Source organism: Leuciscus leuciscus (assembly GCF_965113295.1).
Source record: "Leuciscus leuciscus genome assembly, chromosome: 10".
Taxonomy (NCBI): Eukaryota; Metazoa; Chordata; class Actinopteri; order Cypriniformes; family Leuciscidae; genus Leuciscus; species Leuciscus leuciscus.
This window is the reverse complement of record NC_138734.1, coordinates 10,008,994-10,030,755: the sequence shown is the minus strand read 5'-3', so window position 1 is coordinate 10,030,755 and position 21,762 is coordinate 10,008,994. Positions and strand designations below refer to the sequence as shown.

Below are 21,762 nucleotides of genomic sequence, written 5' to 3'. Positions count from 1 at the left end.
TTTTCATCCTTTTTTTTTGTTGCAATATCCCAAAATGTGCTTACAAATAGGTGGATGTAAGTTAGCTACTGTGAGTCTTGTGCACAGCAGACAGAAAGCAAGATATCATGATGGTAAGGCACATCTAATGCAGCACTGCATCAGAATTAAGACTAAAACCTAAATTACTAAGATTCTTTCTTGCAAGCACTGGTATTTCCTTTGGAAAGGGCACAACTATACTTATTTATGGTATGATTCACCTCTTGGAGAGCTGATTCCTTTTTTCTGGATGACAGGTTGAGATGTTTTTCCAGTGTGGAATAGTACTTTTCCGTCTCCTTGTCAAATTTCTTCTTTCCCTCCTATGAAAAACAAATAGTTTCTGGCATTAGTTGTTTAGTGTATTAAGTCAGTTTTCTGTGTCATAACAGAGAAACCACAGGTGAAAAACACTTCAGTTGATTATGTAACACTAACATTTGACAGCTACAAAGTGTCTGAATACTTTTGTCTTTATTTTGAAAAATATATCTATCATTTTATCATTTAAAACCTAACAAACAAATATTTAGTGAAAAGTTAAGCATGGAAATCTTCCTTTAAAAGTGGGGCCCTCAAATGCTTGTGATGTGCCTGTCAGGCCATTGGGTGGCACTCTAATGCTTTATCACACAGAGCCCGTTCTTGTCTCCCACTGATACAGTATGTGTAGTTACTGCTTTAAAAACAGTTTAACACATAATTGATATATTGCATGAAAATAAATATATTGTCACTATGTAATGAAATGATATAAACCAAGCTTAAAGATGATACTTAATCATCCATAGTTTCAAGATAACAAGATTCATCCCTTTCTGTTCTCAGCAGACACAGATCAAACCACCATTTTGCACAATCGCATGTCCATGGGTCATCTTTTAATAAGTTAACATTTCCTGACAGATGCAAGCAGGCGGAAAAGGTTTGCAATTTGTCTCAATGCTGACTCATTAATGGCACAGGTAGTATGGAGTATGTTCGCTCAAGCATACGAGTGGAAGGTTTCAAAATCAAACAAAAAATATTCTAAAACTTCAGCCAAAATAATCAAATTACAGCAACACAAACTCACAAAGTAGGCTCAATGTCATGGGTATTAAAAGTCAAGATGGCAAAAGTTACTTTGTCATCAAACACTATCATTTTTGAAATGCCATCAATGCAAATATGCTGTGTTGGCAGCACAATGGTGTAGTTACTGTTGCTGTGTCCGAAAGCTAAAACAATGCTGCCGGAGGTAAGAATCCAATCCAAGGCACATCCGAATCCAATGATACTGTGACATTTTGTTTACTGAGATAATTTCATCTGATCGATTTTTGAAGGTTGCATAGATGTACCCTTTGCTGACTATAACGTCCCACAATCCTGTGTTCAATCATGTCCGATTCCTGATCTTAAAAATAAAAATTGCATCTGAAAGTTGCGCTTGGTGGTCAGTTTGTGTCTAAGGGTGTGTTTCAGTTCGGTTGTCTTGGTTCTTTTGGTCCAGATCAAAAATGAAACTGATACATTTAGTCCTGGTTCGCTTAGTGTGTTCACACTGTCATTTTTAACACTGAACTGACATAACTTATTCACAGACGAAACTTAAAGAGCATCGAAAACAACGCTGCATAAATGCATTCGTTGTATGTGCGTACATGGTATTTTTACCAAGAACTCACAAAAGGCTTATAAAATGTGTGAAGGACTCAAAACAGCACCAGAAATTCCTTCGTTACACACACAAACGAAGATCTGCTTCAAGATAATGTCGTTCTGATGCTTAAGCATTCTGTCTTTCTAGGGTAACATCCTCTTTTTAGGGTAACATCTTGCGACATCACGTCCTGTTTTTGGTTTGTTTAGATGTCTTTGGTCCGTGTTGCATCATATTTCAGTCGAACCGCACCAGAGTTCATTTGGATGCGGGCTGAGACTCAACTTTTCAGCGTTCTAGGTCCGCTTTTTTGGTGCGCATCAGGGTTCGGATGGCAGCGTTCACACTTATTCAAATGAAATACACTAACGGAGCAATTGTACCAGAAATTGTTTCCTATCAAGAGTGAACGTTTCCAATCTAAATGTACGTTTTTGACCAACTTTTTCTACTTTTTATGTAATTTCTAGCAGGAAATTAGTAATTAAACATTATCTTAGTTATCACCAAAGCTTTCTATTTTGTTGAAGATCATTCAACCGTTATGCTGCCGTTAATAACAAATTTTGTGAGGTACCTTCTTGTGCAAATGCGGCCTGCAAAGCAGCGAGGCAACAAGTCAGCTGCCTAAGCTTTCAGACGCAATCCTTCAATGCTCAAACATTATTATTTTTGTTTTGCTTCACTTACCATACAACTGTGGTCTTGGACTTTACACTGACACCCATTGGCATGGAGGCACCATCATACAAATTGAAAGTTTTTTTTCTCTTTTGCTATTGTAGAAACACACTAAAAATATTCTTGTGCATATTTGTCACCCATGATTATATAATAAAGGTGTGACTGAGATAAAGTGAGTAGCTGGTCATGTGATCTCAACATGGCAGCCACCATGAGGAGGAGACACACCTTGTGTTAAATAAAACACCTTGGGCCCTATCTTGCACCCAGCGCAAGTGACTTTGTACACCGACGCATGTATCATTCCTATTTTGCACCCGCGCAAAGCGGACTTTTCCCTCCACAGAAGCACGTCGGTTAACTAAGAAATACACTTGCGCTCCCGGGGGCGGTTCAGCGCAAAGAGGAGGCGTGTTCCGGCGCAAACGTTGCTTCTTGCTATTTTGCAGGTTTAGAAAACAATTGCGCCACTAACCAGGAAAAAATAGTTTAAAGTCAGTGGCGCGTTGCGCATGTTATTCATAGGCTATTTTAAGGGCGCATGCTTGGCCATAATCAATGTAGCGTGTGCACAACGCGCACTTTGATTCTCTCATCTACACAGAAGCAGCAGTTTTCATTTTTGCAAATCATACATTATTACGATAGATAGATAGATAGATAGATAGATAGATAGATAGATAGATAAACAATTTATTATAAAAGCATACATCTAGCTTACACATTTACCCAAATTAACCGAAGTTAATTTGGGTGGATTTCTCCATTTCAATGTAACTTCTCTCTTTTACGGCCGTGACGAGAGCGTTGCTCTCCTTGGCTGTGAACCGCTGCTGGCGCGCGCCTGGCAAATCCGCCGTTACAATAGCAATCCGCTATGGAAAAAGCGCATCTGCTCTTAAAGGGAATGTGAGATGACGCTCTGATTGGTTTATTTCACGTTACGCCCAAACCACACCTATGAATAATGAAGCTACTTCAGACCAACCCCTTTTAGATTTGCGCCTGGCGCAAGAGTCATTTATCCCGCCGGGAAAATAGCAACAGCGCCGAGACCCGCCCACAAAGTTACTTGCGCTTTGCGCTTTGACACTTGCGTTTCAGATCGTTAAAATAGGGCCCCTTATGTTTTTTCAGTGGAAAACTTAACCTAGTGCACGTTTTGTAGGCTAGCTTTAGATGAAAATAAAGAGGTTGAAGAGCAAAGAAATGTGAATGATAAAGAGGAGAATTTTGAATATAAAATGTGGATATCTATCTGCTCCTTCCATCCCGTCACAAATCACAAGATAACTAACTTCACGAGAGGAGATGAATTTCCACAGGAGAATCCACAACACTGAACCCTCCAAAGGCCCTGACTCCACTCAGTCTGTTTTCACACCTGAGCTGTCTGCCCGAGGCCTTTCATGCAGCGATGCAATACGTGGATTCTACAGTTATCGCAATATTCAAAGGTCATATGTAAATTTTAAAGTGCTCTATTTCTTTGCAGCAACTCAAGTGCTGTTCTGAGTGGGAGCATGGGAGATGACAGAGGGTCTGTTTGGACCACTGTCAAAAGAAACAAGCTGGTTTGTTTGAGCCAAACGCATGAGTTTCATACATGTGATCCCGATAATTTTCTAACACCTCCCTAATTTTTCTATAATTTTTTTTTTGCAAAAACTTCCAAAAATGCAAGCAGAAATACTAAATTATTACATTTTCTTAAGAAAACATACAGAAAAATGTGAATACTGATCACAGTATACATAATGCACACAGTGTTCCCCAGGGTTCTGTCCTTGGGCCTTTACTGTTCATCATCTACATGCTTCCATTAGGTCACATTATACATCATCATAGCTTTAACTTCAATTGCTACGCAGATGACACCAAACTTTACATCCGTTCTCAACGCACTGCTCCTTTCCCCACCAACTCAATATCGGCTTGTATTGATGACATAAATCAGGGGTCGGCAAGTAACTTTGGCCGCGGGCCAATATTTTTTTTAGCCAGTAGATGGCGGGCCAGCTACACGGAGTAGGCCTATGGATACAAATTAAATACTCTTATATAGGCCTATAATTGTGGAATATGATGTGTCCGTCACCGTCCGTGGATCATTCATTCAATCTTTTTTTTTTTTTTTTTTTTTTTTTAAACCAAAAATAAAAAGATGAAAAACGACTTGTTTTTCCATTATTTATTTCCTGAACTGAAATGAAAAAGAAAAAAAAAACGAATAAGGACGGGTTTTCTGATTTTCTGATTGTGCTCAGATCAAAAATAGAAAAAATTTATTAGACAAATTTTAATTTTAATTTTTAATTTATGCATATATCAAGGAAATCATTTTAAACAGATCAAGTACTATTGTGGTAACAGATTACAGCCATTTTAATAAAGGTGTGAATAGCAATCATGCCTCATTCCGTACAGTCCGACTTTTGAACTTTATTCCTTTTTTTTTATTATTATTTATTCGGGACACACACATACACACCTAAGGTTTAAGGAGGTCTGCGCGGGACTGTTTTTTTTTCCGTCCCGCTCCCACAAGGTTCTATTCAGCAACCGCTTAAAATATACTCGGTGTTACCCCCGCTTTATTTCCCGACCTGACGGGTCTACAAAATTTAGATCTCGTTTCCATAATCTCACATTCAAATGTCTCTAACGGAAAGAAGGAGATTAAGTAGCCTATAATAATTATAAATGCTATACAAAAATTGTGTTCGTGTCAATATAAATAGTAGGCTATTTTAACATTGTACTGTCAGCAGAGAAAAAAAATGCCACAGAAAAAAAGAAAGAAATATAAATAACAAATTAAATAGGACAAAGCCTATCACTCAAATTTCTAAGCAACATAAACGAAAATCATATTGCCCTACTGACGAAATGAAGTAGGCTATTTTCTGCCGAACTATTTCAAACATCCTTGCAAAAAAATAATGTTGTTGACTGACAATGGTTTCAGTACCAAACAGCTCCTCAGAGCAGGTGTACAGGTGGTCAGAATTAAGTGCGGATACGCTGTCAAAAGATGTCGGGAGTGCGAGTGGGCTATTGTCAGTCAGACCGCCCGCTCCATCCAAAGTACACCAGAGTTCTGACCGCTACCGTCTTTTGACGCGCGAACGGACACAAAGTGGTCAAGCGTATAACTAGACGTGGCAGGCGCGAATTTGACGCGCTATTCGCGTCCGGTGTGAACGGCAGTTATACTTTAAAATGTAATCCCGCGCCGCGTGATTCCCTATGGGCGTTCCACACAGTATGCGGCGGTGAAATCGCCGCGCGACTACGGCTTTTCTCAAGTAGTGGAAGAGTTTTGTGCAGCATTTAGGACTACCAAAATAATCCGGCGGGCCAGAAAATATTGCTGGCGGGCCAGTTTTGGCCCGCGGGCCGCCAGTTGCCGTTCCCTGACATAAATGCATGGATGACTGATAATTTTCTCAAACTCAACACTGATAAAACAGATCTACTTCTTGTTGGTTCTTCTCAAATCACATCCTGTTTCTGTGTTGACAATGTTAATAATGTAGTATAATCTTTGATTCTTCTCTCTCCTTCCTTCTTCACATTTCCCCACTAACCAAATCTGCCTTCTTTCACCTTTTACTGTTACAATCGCTCGCTTACGTCCGTTTTTAAATATCAATGATGCTGAGACCCTAGTTCATGCTTTCATTACTTCTTGGCTTGACTATTTTAATTACCTTTTCTATGGCTTAACCAACACAACATTAAATAAGCTTCAATATATTCAGAACTCTGCAGCTAGGGTCCTCACATATACCAAGATATCTTCCCACATTACTCCTATTCTACGCAGAATACACTGGCTACCCATTGGCTTTCCTATGCAATACAATACAATTCTTATCACATTCAAGCCCCACATTCAAATTTGATCTGCATTGTCTCTATGCCTGCTGTCGTGTACACTTGTTATAATATTGTAAAGCAAACTTGAGTTTGCAGAAACTTGACGCTATATAAAATAAACGTATTATTACTATTATTAATACTGCATACTAAAAAACAAAAAAACAAAAAAAAAAACAGCATGGTAATATGCTATTCTGAAAATAGTTGTAGTTATAACCTACACAGTCATGCAGTGAAAGGAAATAGCCAGTGAAACTCGAACTCGTTTTTATTTTCATTCCCATGGCCCCTTCATTAACCCCTGACTCTGTTTAACGGCTACTGATATGACATAGCTAAACAGTGCACTTGAACAACAGTGTGCCACAACACAATTTTAGTAATCACAGTCCTGCATTCTTCGCACTGTCACATTTTTGACCATAATCAATAAATAATTTCATGACTGCATCTTTAGACGCTTCCTGTACTGTGTGCAGAAAAAGAGAATACCTTTCCAGAGGAAAATGTAGAGTCTATATCTGAAAGACTCATATGGGATAAGAATTAAATAATAAAACAGACAAATAAATGAATAAATATTTTAGATACTGTGTTGACAGTCAATAAATTTCCCTTTGGGTTTGTTTGCTTTATATGAGGACGACAGTGGAATATAATACACTGCATCTTTGGGCTTCATGACTTTTTTGTGAGCTGAAAACTGCAAAAAAACCTGACAGAAGGAAATACAAAAAAAAATCTCATCCACAAATACACTGAGACAGAGAAAAATAAGAGAATTAAACTAAAAAGCTTGAAATGTATTGGACTGCCCCATTATAGTTTTAAATCAATACATAATTTAGTATAACCACACAGTAAAAGTCAAGCATTTTTATTTATTTTTTTGGATGATAATGGCTAATTTGATATGAATATCTGCAATAAAAAAAGACTGTAATACTATGAACTCCACAAAAAGTCCACAAATAATTTTAGAGCTTGTTTATAACTAGGTTCATTCTCGGGGTGTAACGGTTCTTGGTAAAAAAATCGAACAGGACTATTCTCCACCCACGGTTCGGCACGCACTTGCACCGTGGTTCATCTTAAATCTGACGACGCATCTATAATATGGTTTATTGAAAATAACACCACATAAAACAGACAGACAATATTCTGCTAATGTATGTTTCTGTCGATGGATACACATTCTGGGTTCCCAATACATTACAACAGTGTGTCAGTATGTACTGGATCCGTGCATTATATACTTTATATCCACAGTCCTTTTTTCCCTGAACATAGCACATACAGAATCGTACCGAAACAGTAACACTAAACCGGGATACAAACCGAACCGTGAGTAATTTGAACCGTTGCACCAGTACAGTGCATTCAGATAAAAAAATGTAAGTCAGCAAAACTGAATATAGTAAAATATATTAAAGCCATACAGAGGAATCAAATTTAAAATACATAACTTTACAACCTGACAATTAGTCCTATTTTAAACATTTTAATGATGTGCAGTCACATGAGACGAAGAATCCAGTCATATCAGTGGCCTAAAAAAGGTTTTTGATTGACCAGACAGTCCAGAGTGTGAGGGGGGAAATACATTCTGTAAACAAGCAGACACAAACAAATTTGTGCATACGCATGCTTGGTGAATGAGACCCAATGCTTCATGCTTAAATGCCAACAGGTGTCAACCTAAAATCCAATACAATTGGACTGAATAAAAGCTTCTTTTGTTCTTTTATTATGTTACAATAAAACAATTAATAGTCAGGTGCAACTTTTAAATTACACTTTAAAACTAATTTTACTAATCCATATGCCAACTGAGGTTAAACATTTCTTTGACACACAATGGTCACAGACACATTTGATCAAAATTAAGGGTGCTTTCACATTTGGTTTTGAATGTTTTGTCTGAATCTCTGGCCCTGTTTACACCTGATATTAAGCTGCATTCTGTTTGATCGGATAACAACGCTAATTATAGGTACTGTATAAACAGGGTCTAAAACGTTTTGAGCCTGTCCACTTTCGACCGCTTCCAGAGTTAGTCGAAAACACATTCATTCGAATAGCCACAAAAGACGCCTCCTCTTCGCCTACTGACTTAATGCGTAAACATTATGGGAAGCGCGCTAGGCGGACGGGATTAAAACTTTGTCGGCTGGAAACCCAAGTTTGGTTTAAAGACGAAAAACGTACCAAGCACAATGTTCTTTCACCATTCCTGATTTCTAACACACACTCACCGCGTTCACGGTAGTCTTATGGCTATCAGCACAGAAGTGAAAGCTGCTGCTCTCCGTATGTTTTACCGTCATCTCCGTGTGGGTTCATATGTAAATTGTGTGAGCTTATTTTGTCCATTAGATCGAAAGATCTGAAAAAACCTATGCATTTTCCCGCTCATAGATCCTCCCCTCGAAGAAATCAGGACAGAAGTGGTTGAAAGTGGACAAAAGAGACGGACAGGTGTAAACGGGTATGTGTCTCCCTCGTCTACTTGTGATCCGATTGACCTAAATGCATCTCAATACCAGGAGTAAACAGGGCCTGACTTTGATCACTGTTCACATCATCCAAACGGACCAAACTCTTATGTCAAATGAAAGAGGTGCACACCAAAAGCACTATTGTGATAGCACCAAAAGCTACATAGCGGATAAGTAGAACTTTGTGAATGGCACACATTCAAAATCTGTGGAAATGTTATGCTTCTGCTGGAACAGAATCAATAGAGGGCTACCCATAAGACAGGCTACACAGTGTGATCCTGTTCTGTTGTCCCAGCAGGGCTTCTGTTGACCATCAGGTCTTTGTTTCAGACCTTCAACAATTTACTGCCATCCTCTACTGACTTGACCTCACGTGACCTCTGCTCATTGGGTCAGTCTGAACTGCAGCCAGGTTAAAGACCGCTGTGCCATGAAGGGGGCCCTGCATGACAGACAGTCTTCAGATCCCCCACAGAGGGACAAAGAAGCCAGGCAGACAAACATATGTGCCTGAGCACACACACACTCACAAAGAATCCTGGAGCCCGCGGAGCCACCTGGCCAGACAGGCTGATGGCACAGATTTTGAGTGATCACTGCCTCAGATACTGACAGCTCCAAGGGGAAACAAACCAATACCCCCCCACAGGGCTGCACTGCACAAACAGCCCAGGCTCTTTCTCTTTATCTGTTCTCTCTTCTGCTTTTAGTCATTTGAGTCATTAGCCAATATTCAAATTTTCCAAGCTTGGTGCCAAATCTAAACAATTGTGATGGAATGTCTTGCCACTGTTTATTACACTCAGAAGTTAAATTATTAAATATGATTGGATCAATTTACCGGAAGAGGAGAGAAGACAGGAGACAGACTGAGATAAGATGAGGGGAGGGGGGGGGGGGGGGGGCAATAAGAGAGGAGAAGAGAACACAAGATGAGACTAAAGAGACAAGAGAACAGATGAGAGAAGATGAGACAAAATGAGGGAAGAGATGACAAGACATGAGATTGGATGAGCAGAAAGAAGGACAGACAATAATAGAGGAGAGGAGAACACAAGACAAAACAAGATGAGAGATGAGAAGAGACAAACTGAGACAAGACAAGTTAAGAAGATTAGACAAGAAAAGAGTGATGAGGCAAGATCAGATGATAGAAGAGAACGGAAAAGAAGAAACAAAACGTGAGATAAGAAGTGAGAAAAAGAGGAGATGGGTAGGCATGCTGAGGAGAAAGGACATAAAACAACAAAAGAGGAAAAGCGAAGAAGAGATGACAAAACAACTAAGATGAGACAAAGAAGATGAAAAGAAGAAATTAAAAAAGAGGTGACGACAAGAGAAGAGAAAAGAACAGAGAAGATGAGAAACTCACAAAACAAAATGAGAGAAGATTAGACAAAAGGCCAACTAAGACAAGATGAGCAGTGACAACAATAGAGACAAGAACAGAGGAGACAATATGAGACAAGATTAGAAGAGACTTAAGAAGAGACAAGTGGAGAGGACAAAATGAGACACGAAGAGGAGAAGAACAACAGACGCGTCAAGATAAGAAAAATGAAGAGAAGAGAAGAGAAAAAGAGAGGAGAGGTGAAGACGAGAAAGACAAGAACAGCGGAGACGAGGCAATACAAGATGAGAGAAGATAAGAGAAAAGACAAACTGAGATGAGACATGAAGAAAAGAGGAGAAAAGGCATGGCAAGATGAGAGAAGAAACAAACTAAGATGAGGCGAAAAGAGAGGACAAAATTAGACAGAGAAGAACAGAGAAAACAAGACAAAAGAACAGAAGAGAGGAGAGGCGTAAACAAGAGAAAGACAAGAACAGAGGAGAAGAGACAATACAAAACAAAAGAAGATCAGAGAAAAGACAAACTAAGATGAGACAAGATTAGAAAAGAAAAAAAACAGATGAGAAGAGATGAGAGGTGAAGACAATGAGAAAGAGAAGAGAAGATGAGATGAAAGAAGATAATAGGTTGAGACTAAGAGAAGAGAAGACAAGACAAGAGAAGAGGAGAGAAGAACTAAGATGAGATGAGATGAGATGAGATGAGAAAGAGGACAAAATAAGACAAGAAAAGGAGAAGAACAGGAGATGAGACAAGAGATGAGTCCTGTGCTGATCTCTAGAGAACTGAGGATCATAATGAACAGTGACATCCTCAGCATCTTCACACAACACTTCAATTACATTCATTAAGGGTTAATTGTTCCTCTGTTACCTGATACGAGCAGGTGGGATGTTACATGTTGCCTGAGCAGTCGCTTGGAAACACCTGATGATCTACTGATGCAGTGCAGGGCTCTTGAAACAAACAGCTCTTTTTTCTGCTAACTGTCACATGGCTAATTACACACAGAGTCCAGTGATAATTAAGCAGTAGCACCTCAACTTGAGCTATTTTAATGACACTCAAAGCATGTTCTCACCTTCCAACTACAACATGAAAACCAAAGAAAAACAAACTTTCATAAAGGATACAACATCATTAACTAACAGAACAGCTCAATAAACAAAAAAAGTTCAAAAAAGTACATTCAGTTAAAAATATTCTATGCACAGATCATCACTTGTAGTATCTGGAATTGTGTGGCTTTTGATTTGAATAGTGAACAATAAACACTGTGTTAAACAAAAGATTTTTTTTTTTTTTTTTCATCAGCTAGAGTCTTTTATAACAGCATACAAAGACCTGTCATACAAAGCAAGTGCTTGCCTGTCTAATTTTAATTTAACAAGATAATCAAGGCCACATTCCAAATATTTAAAGCAAACGTTTCAAAATAAAGAGGTAAAGTGCAATTTATCAAAGTTATAATATTTTATCCCAATTCAATTTATGGTGCAGAAACAAATATAAATATGCCTTTTGTAAACACTATGACTTGCACTCTAAAAAACCTTGGGTTATTTTTTCTACCCAAATCCTGGGTTGAGCCTTTTTGGTCATTTTTTGGGGTTATTTTTTTCTGCCCATGGATTGAGTTATTTATTGCAGGCTTTTTGCGACCTCTTCAGGAGAGAGCAGTGCATCTCCGTCAAAATGTCTTCTGTAAAATAGGCTACAGGTTTGTGTACATTTATGTCATCAATAAATTCGTTATTGTTCTGTATATCGTTTAATTTTATACAAAGCAACATACAGGGGAGCGATGTGAGTCACCTAAAAGAGTGTCGCATCGATCTTTTCGCGTGATGGAAACGCCGGATGCTTTGCATAAAATTTTATGATTTCATTCAAAAAGATAAAGAATACGTATGATGTTAAAATATGTTCTCAGAGACTGGTCGATTACACTTGAATTACTACTAATATTTGTAAAACGAGCTTAAAGGTGCAGTATGTAAGAATGGCAAGACTGACTAGTGGTCGAAATAGGTACTGCAGTCGAATTCAAAATATCGGAGATCGTCGTTTCTCCCACTACCTGCTCCTCAGACTGGACGGCGCTCACACGGGTTGCCAGTTTGAGGACACGCAACAGGAACGAGCGCTACGGACAATGAAAATTGGCAACGTGCAGTATCACTGACCAAAACAATAACAAACATTCCAACCTGGAAACGCACATTTCAAAGTAAAATAACTGGCTATAGAAGTGTTTGTCAGAGAAACGAGTATGTAAACTTAGCATGTTTCCTCAATATATGCAAACATATTATGGTATTTTTATGCTTTGGTAGAGTGAAAAAGTTACAAACAGCACCTTTAAATGTTGACAATATGTATTAAAAATTATATAAAATATTCTATACTGTAAAATATGATTGAAAATAAAAGAATTATCATGCAAGCCAGTGGTTGTATCGAGTATTTTAAGCATTTAAGTTAGTCCGTACATTAACTATATGAAAAAAAAAGAAAGAAAAAAAAGGAGCTAGTATTATAGTAAAAATGAATCAGCCTATTATGCTGGGTTAAATAAACAACCCAATTTGCTGGGTAAAATGAACCCAACATGTGTTCTGTCCTCGATTTACCCAGCCCTTGGGTTGAAAACAACCCAAATTGGGTTGTTTTTAACCCAGTGTTTTTAGAGTGTGTGGTGCTTTAATTCACCATGCATACATTTGGCTCAACGAACCATGTTAATTTTGGGACGGGACTTCCTGTTTGGGGATCAATGACAGACAATCAGGTTCATGAAACTTGGAAACATTATTCTGGTTCAGTTTGCTGGTAGATGATGTTAAATACATCATTCTTTGAACAAAAAGTCTATTTCTCTAATATTTCAACATATCATTGTAGATGTTTCAACAGTGCCCATTTTTTTGGAAGGCTCTTAAAAGCATGAAATAGCAATAGCTGAACAACTGCCATTAAGATGAATGGGAATGCTAACGGCTTGCTTTTTGCTATGATAGACCTTGCTGTGTGTCTCTAGATGTGCAGAAATTACATACTGGCTGCACCCTAAAAAAGCAATACTTATGAAGCTACAAGGTACATTATTAAAATAATTGATCATGATTGGTTCAAAAACCTTTAGCACAACAGTTAACAAGCTGTCATTTATTATTATTAAGCATTATTATGCAAACATCAGTGCTCTGTAATCACAGAACTGAATACTAACAAACCACAGTGCATTTCACTTCTCGTTTTACAGAAGCGTCGCAGAGACAAGAGAAGCGTTCTTCCTTCAGCGTTTGATCTATCTTAGACATAAAAACTATAATTTCCTACCAAGCACATGAGGGTAAAGGCCAGCTTCCCACCCCTTATTTTGAAACTCTTTCTAGAGGAAAGAAGCTCCTCTCACAGCTCTCCTTCTAATGAAGGTTTGCAGTAATCCTTGAATGTGTCCGCCTCCCGTTGAGAAGAGTTATTTAAAAATACACTGTATTGCACTCGGCACCAGACAGGAAGTGCCCCAGATTAGACGGGCCTTTAACAACGTTGCCCAGATGACCTGGACACCTACCCATTCATCTTGAATTTTAAAACCCTTGAAAAGCTAGACAGAAACACCTCAGATACTAGAGGCAGCTCTTGTCCGGCCACAGAGATCATTAGTTTGGTTCCAAAGTTGCCGACCTAGACAGGACTCTAAGGCCCCTAAGACCGGTTCAAAACAGTAAGGCAGCATTATGTAATCCCAGAATACATTGTGAAAAAAATCAAAGAGTCTTATTTTATTGTAATTTCATTTTAAGATTGCTGACTGTGGTATGGTATGGAATGGAAGCTTTTTTCCGCCATGGAATAAAACTAGCAACTGCAAGTTTATGTCTCACAATTTTGAAAAAAAGTCAGAATTGTGAGATATAAACTTGCAATTGCGAGTTATAAAGTCAGAATTGCAAGATATAAACTCACAATTGCGAGTTACAAGTTTATATCCCGCAGTTCTGACTTTTTTTTTTCTCAAAATTGCGTAATATAAATATAAATATTTATATATATAAATATAAAAAGTCTGAATTGTGAGTTTATGTCTCGCAATTCGGACTTAATAACTAGCAATTGCAAATTCTTATCTCACAATTCTGAGAAAATAATTAAACCCGTCATGTATATTCACAATTTCAAGAAAAAAGTAGCAAAAATCACAATTACTTTTTATTTTTATTTTGTGGTGGAACCAAGCTTCCATAGCACAGTTATTATCAACATCAATTAAAAATTATACTTACTCTACGTCAAAAAGACACTCAATGAAGATAAACAGCTTATAAAGTATGCTGTTTACAGTGAAAAATTAATACAGAAATCTGAAATTATTTTCTTTAATATCTTTTATTTTAACTGGAGAGTATGGATAAAAACATATCTACCCACTTAAAAAAAAAAGTTGCTGATGTAGATGCTATACATCTCTTTAAAAGACATCCTAGTTATTTAAATCCATCCATTAATCCATTATTTTACAAATGAAAGGACTGGTGTCTATGATAGCTAAAGAACACTGTGAACATAAACAACAGATGATGCAATTCTTGCCCATGTTTACCAGTTATTCCTTTCACAATATACTTCTTTCAGTAACTGCATGTTTGCACAATGTTCAGAGTTTTGTGGTTACCTTGAATGTCATCAGATATGCGCCGGTCTAGGGAAGTGGGAGTGTGTCGAGTTTGACGGTGTGAGTTTTTGTGTAAGCGAGGTCTAGTCTGAGGATCTCTGAGTGGTTAAGGATGCAAACAAATCTTCAACTCTGTATTTGCCTACGGTTAGCTCGACCTGCCAGCTGGGAATGCAAGGTCTCAGAGATACACATAACCGAAAACCATAGGCTCTGCTGCTCAATCTCCGTGCGACGCTTTTGTTCATCTTGTACCTTATAGCATCCAAACTGAAAAGGAACCTCACAAGTTTCTGATTTAAAATGCACAAGCAACTCTGTCAATGGTCTCTCACACATATTACACCACAAGTTCACTGTAAAAAGTGGCAATGTGCAATTAATACCTTAACCCTCTGAGGTCGGAAAACGCGCCCCGCGTTTTGCTGGATTTTCTTCACATTGTAGTACAATAAACTTAAATTACTCCGTCATTTATGGTTATACATAAAAAAGAAATATAAAAAAAGAATCTGTGATATTTCTACTTTTGTATGTGTCCACTTACAATCAAATCAAAACATTGTGCTTTTGTAAAATAAAGAAAATAAACAAGGTGTGCGTTCTGCCTCTCCGTCGCTGTGAACTTTTTTTTCTTGAGCACGTCTATAAACTGAAACAAAACTCAGCGAATCCTTCTCACACATTTATGAGCCATACACCTTTATACACATTTAAGTGTGTACTTTTAAATGATCGGATTCAAACTGAAAACAAATATTCTCTGTTTAAGTAATTTGTATAAAACCAACAGGATGTCCAGTATCTCAAACGCTTGCTAATTACTTTTAATTCGACACGCCCACTCGCGCAAAAGAGATTCACATGCAAATCTCCACATGGGACGCGAACGCCCTCGTTACCTCAAACACAAAACACCAAATCAATATATTGTCTTATCTGAATGAGCAGTCAGGGTGATTTTCACATAGTTTTGGAGCAAATATTCTAGGCTACGTCATACAATTTTCAAAAGTCTTGTGAAGAAATAATCAGTATGGGTTTCATGGCCTTATATCAGTGACAATTTTTTTTTGTATTTTCACAAACCACGCATAAATGTCATTATCTCAAAACTACAAACTTTTACATACATGCTGCTGATATATTATTGTAGCAGAGTTTGTGCTGAATACAGTGTAATTAGACTTTAGCCATGAAAATGTCACTAGTAACAGAAAAAAACACAAATGTCAGAGCATGTCAGAACACTTCCAGGGCCAGAAAACAGCTCAGACCTCAGAGGGTTAAAGAGCTATTTATAACATAAAATTACATTTGTTGCAAATTGATGTATTTAGGTTGGTTCAGTGATGTTAAATTATATTATTGACTTGAACAAAACTAGATAATTTAGATGTTACTATATTTTCAGTGTAGTACTCTCATGAAACCTCAAACTTTTCTGAATTTATGCCTCCATTACTTTCCCTCTACATCTGTACAATGCACCATCCATCTCTCATCTCTGATCTCTGATATAAATTCTAGTGTGTAGGCATCCTAATGTTCATAGTTGATTTTCAAAGAGACTGACTTCAGCATGTGGCTAAGCTAAGAAGAAAATACTGTAATACTACTGTGCTCTTTGAAATGCATTCTGGGATCACCTTGTTTGCTAATGATAGATACAAATGTTTTTTTATTTTTTTTATGGACAAAACAAGGCATCTTAAAAAACACCATGTTTACACCATATATGCCTAAAAATGCTGTCTAGGTAGGTGACTCCCGAGTTTTTAGAACAGAGCCATAATTTAGAAAGGCCATTCCACCAACACTTTGGCACATAAAACTGTTCATAAAGACATCTTAAAAGTAATCAATATGAACACGAACACTTCTCACCCGTCAAGCGAGCATGTTTGAGCTTCCGTTTACCATATTTGATGTGCTCCATGTATGCGTGATGATCAATGTTTATAATAAGTTCAAATGTGCATAAAGAGTTTGTTTTTCTTCAAAAGACTTGGGTTAAACCATTAACATGGATTATTTTTATGATTTAGCAATTATCTAGCACAGGGGTTTTCAAACTTTTTGTGTGTGTGGACCACTATTTGTAATCAAGAATTTTCGCGGACCACCTCATAATACACATAATAAAATATGTACACAGAGTCCTACCTGAATTAATCTGCACCTCTAAATAGGCTTACTAGCTCTAAAACTATCATTGGTCATCACATCAGTACAACAGGCTTGTTAAAAGAAAGTTTACTGCACACAACGGCTGCCACATATTTTATTTATTTATTTACTCAAGCGCCCGAGGGCATAATCAGGTTCATTTGAACAACAGGCTTATTTCCATAGCAATGGAGTATGAAATCTATACAGAACACTGGAATATAGTCAACATTTCAAAACCTTTGGCGATTTTAGGGGATTATTAATCTTCAGAGTTTTAGTTTTACAAGTCCTCAAAAAGTACCTAGGCTTGAGTTTGTCCACTTAACAGCACATCTGGAAAACATTTCAGAAACGCGAGATCAAGAAAATAACTGGAAATTAAAATAATAACAGGCCTTATTCATTCCATTTATAAACATTTCGTTACTGCCTATGCCTAACTGTGCGTTCACACCGGACGCGAATAGCGCGTCAAATTCAAAAAGGGATCATATGTCAAATTCGCGCCTACCGCGTCTAGTGACACGCTTGACCACTTTGTATCAATTCGCGCGTCGAGAGCGAAATTGACGCGCGTAAAAACAAAAGTTTGAAGCGAAATTTCGTCCGGTGTGAACGCACCATTAAAGGCTATGCGTGTGATGTGATAATGAGAACATATTTGCCTCTGCCCTTTTCTCTTCAGAGAACCTGTTGCTATCCACCGAACCAATGTTGTGGTTCTAACGGCACTGAACTTGAACGTCAAGGCCGAACACCACTAGGCTATTTTAGTAATCACACAATAACTTGACAATTTAATTAAAATGTTATATAGGCCTACATATTATTCTTTTATTTATTTTTATGGGAATTTCCTGGTAAAATTAAGGTAAAAAAAAAATTATTTTATATTTTATTTTGCCTTTCCACGGACCACCTGCAGTACCCTTACGGACCACTAGTGGTCCGCGGACCACAGTTTGGGAATAGCTGATCTAGCATACGTTGAGTTCGGTTGATGGGTAAAAGCCATTTTGACAGATTACCCCAACCACCGGAAACTTGATGGTTCTGCACGAATCGCCTAGGCAGTGTGACATATTAGCTTCAAAACTAAGAAATTCACAAATAGACAACATTTTTGGAGCACTATTCATTTTGTACCTACATTCTAAGATTACGGTAAACTTTATGTGTAGTAGACTACTGCATCGGTTCCCAACAGGGGGGTCGCGGCCCACAAGGGGGCCTCAGCGAGCTCTGTGGGCGGTCGCGTCATATTTTGAAAAGTTTTGAGGAATGAGCATTAAATAAAATCCTTAACTTTTTTTCTGTTAAAAATTTACAAAATTTATATAATGAGCGAGTTCATCATGAATCCATTTTCCAGTCCGTGTTTTTGTCTTATCCTGAACCACTATGGTACACCTAAAATAAGTGTTTACATTGGGACTATTTTACACTGGTTCGGATCGCTGCCGCTGCGGAGTAGCCCAGTACCTGCGTGACTCGTCATAGATGTACACAGAGAGAAGTAGTTCCAGCTACAATGCTCTTCCGAAAGATGCATTTTTCTGTTAATAAACGCAAGTTTATTATCGCTCGCTATAGCGCCAAAAGCGTCAAAAATAAAGCCTCACATTGATAAAGCCTCACAAATAACATGCAAGTTTTGAAGTCCCAGACAGCAGTCATTTAGTAGTAGCCTATATTCTTTTCTTTTCTTTTTTACCTACACACCAGTGTGAATATTTTTGTTATTGCATTTCAAATAGGGTTATAGGGCCAATTTATAGGCTACTCCTAGGCTTACGTTTTTAAATTACAAAGGGCCTACTGATGTTTTTGTTATTGTATTTTCAATATTATTGGCTATTATTTGTGCATAAACATATCTGGTTATAGTAAACATACCGTTGTTTGAAAACAACATATTTTGTCATCCTTGCTGCAAGATTATAAGAGCGATAATATCATTAAATGTGAAGGGGGGCCCTAAAATATTTTCTTGGGGAAAAGGGGGTCTCAGACAAAAAAAGGTTGGGAACCACTGGACTACTGGATATCAATAAAACACGTCATCAAGTTACATTTGAAAGGATTATTGCCGCTTCCATAGACATCAGTGTATATTTTACAAACTATAAATGTTTTTTTGGATGCTTATACTGTACTTATATATATTTAAATATCAGAAAAAAAACAACAAAAAAAAAACAAACATGACGAGCGCTGAGCACGTCCGTCCTTCCAGCCAAATGCGAAAGCAGATTAAAATTTTCAAAGGTTCAAGGGCATTTTACTTGAATTAAGCAATGCTTGTAAAGCGTATGCTATCTAAGTAAATCATACAGTAGGTATTGTGTAAACAACAAATCTACATAATAGAAGTAATGTGGTACCCACCTGAACACAGAGATCTCAATACTTGGAACACAATACACAATAACGGTAAAATTCATTTGGATCCTTTTAGAGTGTGAATGTGTCATTCTAAGTCGAAAATCAACTCCAGATGTCACAAAACAGCAAGTTACTAAGCCTAACAACAAAAGCAATGATAAAACAGTGTAAATGCAGCAGGAAAACAGTGAAAAATGCTACCTTATTAATAATTCATGCCCCAGTGCATGATGGGAATACCAGTATCAGAATGTTAAGTAAGTTTTAATTCATTTTTTTATGTTGATATTTACGCTTTAATTTCTACAAGCTTAAATTGAGCACTAATATATAATTTACTTTTTTTTTTTTTATTCTTTCCTGAACTAACTTATTCAGAAATTACATTTGTTTTTTCTGTAGTATTGACTGTAGTAGCACCACAGAATCAGTTTTATCAGTATATTTAGAAGATGTATGTCATCTGTGATCTTCTGTCTGCCAATTTGTCTGCCTAACCACCTAAGGCAATCTCATAACGGCATGTTTCATTAGCAGAGTCCCGGTCAGGGCAGATGTTCATCCACCCCCTGCCGTCTGCCACCTGCTCCAGCCACCATCAGTCCAGAGGTGTCTTCACACGTGCCTCGTATCTCCAGTCGTCACTGTGACAGCAAACCATGTGCCCACATCCATCTTTACTCTACATTTCTCAGTAGGCCATGATGATCTAACTGCTGCTAGGCAAACGGATGCTTTTTAAAGTTCATAAGGTGATTTTTAAAGTAAATTTTTTATGAGATATTAAAATTCTATCAGATAAAAACTGACATCTCAAGCTAAATTAATACATTTTAATTCTTGCTGGGGTATAATTATGCCTTCAGTAAGGTAAAAGGGTTGAGATATTTATGTTTTTATTTGACTTTACAAGATTTAGGGCCCTATCATACACTCGGCACAATGCAGCGCCATGCGCGACACAAGGGTTTTTTGCTAGTTTCAGCCCGACGCAGTTATCATTTTCACGTCCTGCTCCACGTTTTTTTAAATAGCAAATGCGCCCATGGGCGTGCTGGTCTGAAAACGAGGTGTGTTCAGGAGCATTGTTGGCGAGTTGCTATTTTGAGGCAACTGAAATAGACTGCGCCATTGACCAACTGAAACCTGCTCTAAAGTCAATGGCACAATATTTTGTTATTTAAAGGGTGCGTTAGTAATGTCCACAACATGCCGGTCCACAACTCGCGTACACTCTGCTTATTACACACACAGGGATGCCAAGCAGCACACAAACCAGCCAAATATTAAAAATAAAAGAATTACAATATAAAAGATTATTATTGTCTACATAAAGATATAGTGGAATCCAGCTTGTTCCGTAGATGGTCTGCTCGCGCGCTTTAACCTCGCGCACAAGATGAGATGAGACTCTGATTGGTTTATTGCACGTTACACCTAAAACACACCCATTACTCATTATGAGAATAGGGACAACCCTTTTAGCGCCAACCATTTTTCCCGTTGTTAAACTAGCAGAAGTGGATTCGGACTAAGTGCACTTGCGCTGTGCGCTTTAGACCATGCGCTTAGATGCGTCCTTCGGATGAGACGTTAAACCGAGGTCCTGACTCTCTGTGGTCATTAAAAATCCCAGGATGTCTTTCGAAAGAGTAGGGGTGTAACCCCGGCATCCTGGCCAAATTTGCCCGGTGGCCTCTGTCCATCATGGCCTCCTAATCATCCTCATATACTGATTGGCTTCATCACTGTCTCCTCTCCACCAGTAAGCTGGTGTGTGGTGGGCGTTCTGGCGCAATATGGCTGCCGTCGCATCATCCAAGTGGATGCTGCACATTGGTGGTGGTTGAGGAGATTCCCCCTTCTATGTAAAGCGCTTTGAGTGCAGAGAAAAGCGCTATATAAATGTAATGAATTAATTAATTAATTAATTAGATCGTTCAAATTGGACCCTTGGGCTTGAGGTCATTAAACTAAAAAGTGCTTCATAGCATGAGAATTTACATGTGATGCTTCTTCAAAAACATCAATTGTAGAAAAATGGCACATAACAACACATTAGTTGGCATGCATTACCACACAGTACAAGCTGGCACTAGCTATTCATTGTTAAAGTTGTGTATATGAGGGACACAAATGGCACCTGTTTTGTAGAATTACCCAGCTGGCTTCCATGCAAACCTATTTTCAAGGCCAAGGTAAGAAGTGCTTGCTGCAGTTTTTAGTTTAATGAACTAGATAATACTGTGACTGTTGGTAATAAATGTATCGGCATATGTTACATTTGTGGTCCAGTTGTGGTAGCTTTATTTATTTATAAGTTTTGGATCTGATATGCTGATTTGATGACCTGCTGAGGGCAGTTTTATGAGAACCGTCTCACAGAGAATTACACACGCCATTAGTTGAGATCATTAACTTCTGTTCTGGGGTA

General features: G+C 38.0%; 1 protein-coding gene across 8 annotated transcripts in view; it reads right to left on the bottom strand.

Annotated features, from left to right (window-relative positions):
* Positions 1-21,762, bottom strand: part of arhgap42b (Rho GTPase activating protein 42b) — a 144,045-nt gene that overhangs the window by 37,618 nt on the left and 84,665 nt on the right. For all 8 annotated transcript variants that reach the window (XM_082182897.1, XM_082182899.1, XM_082182898.1 and 5 more), the window contains exon 5: positions 243-344. In XM_082182897.1, coding sequence (XP_082039023.1) covers positions 243-344 — 102 coding nt within the window. The remainder of the gene's footprint in view (positions 1-242; positions 345-21,762) is intronic.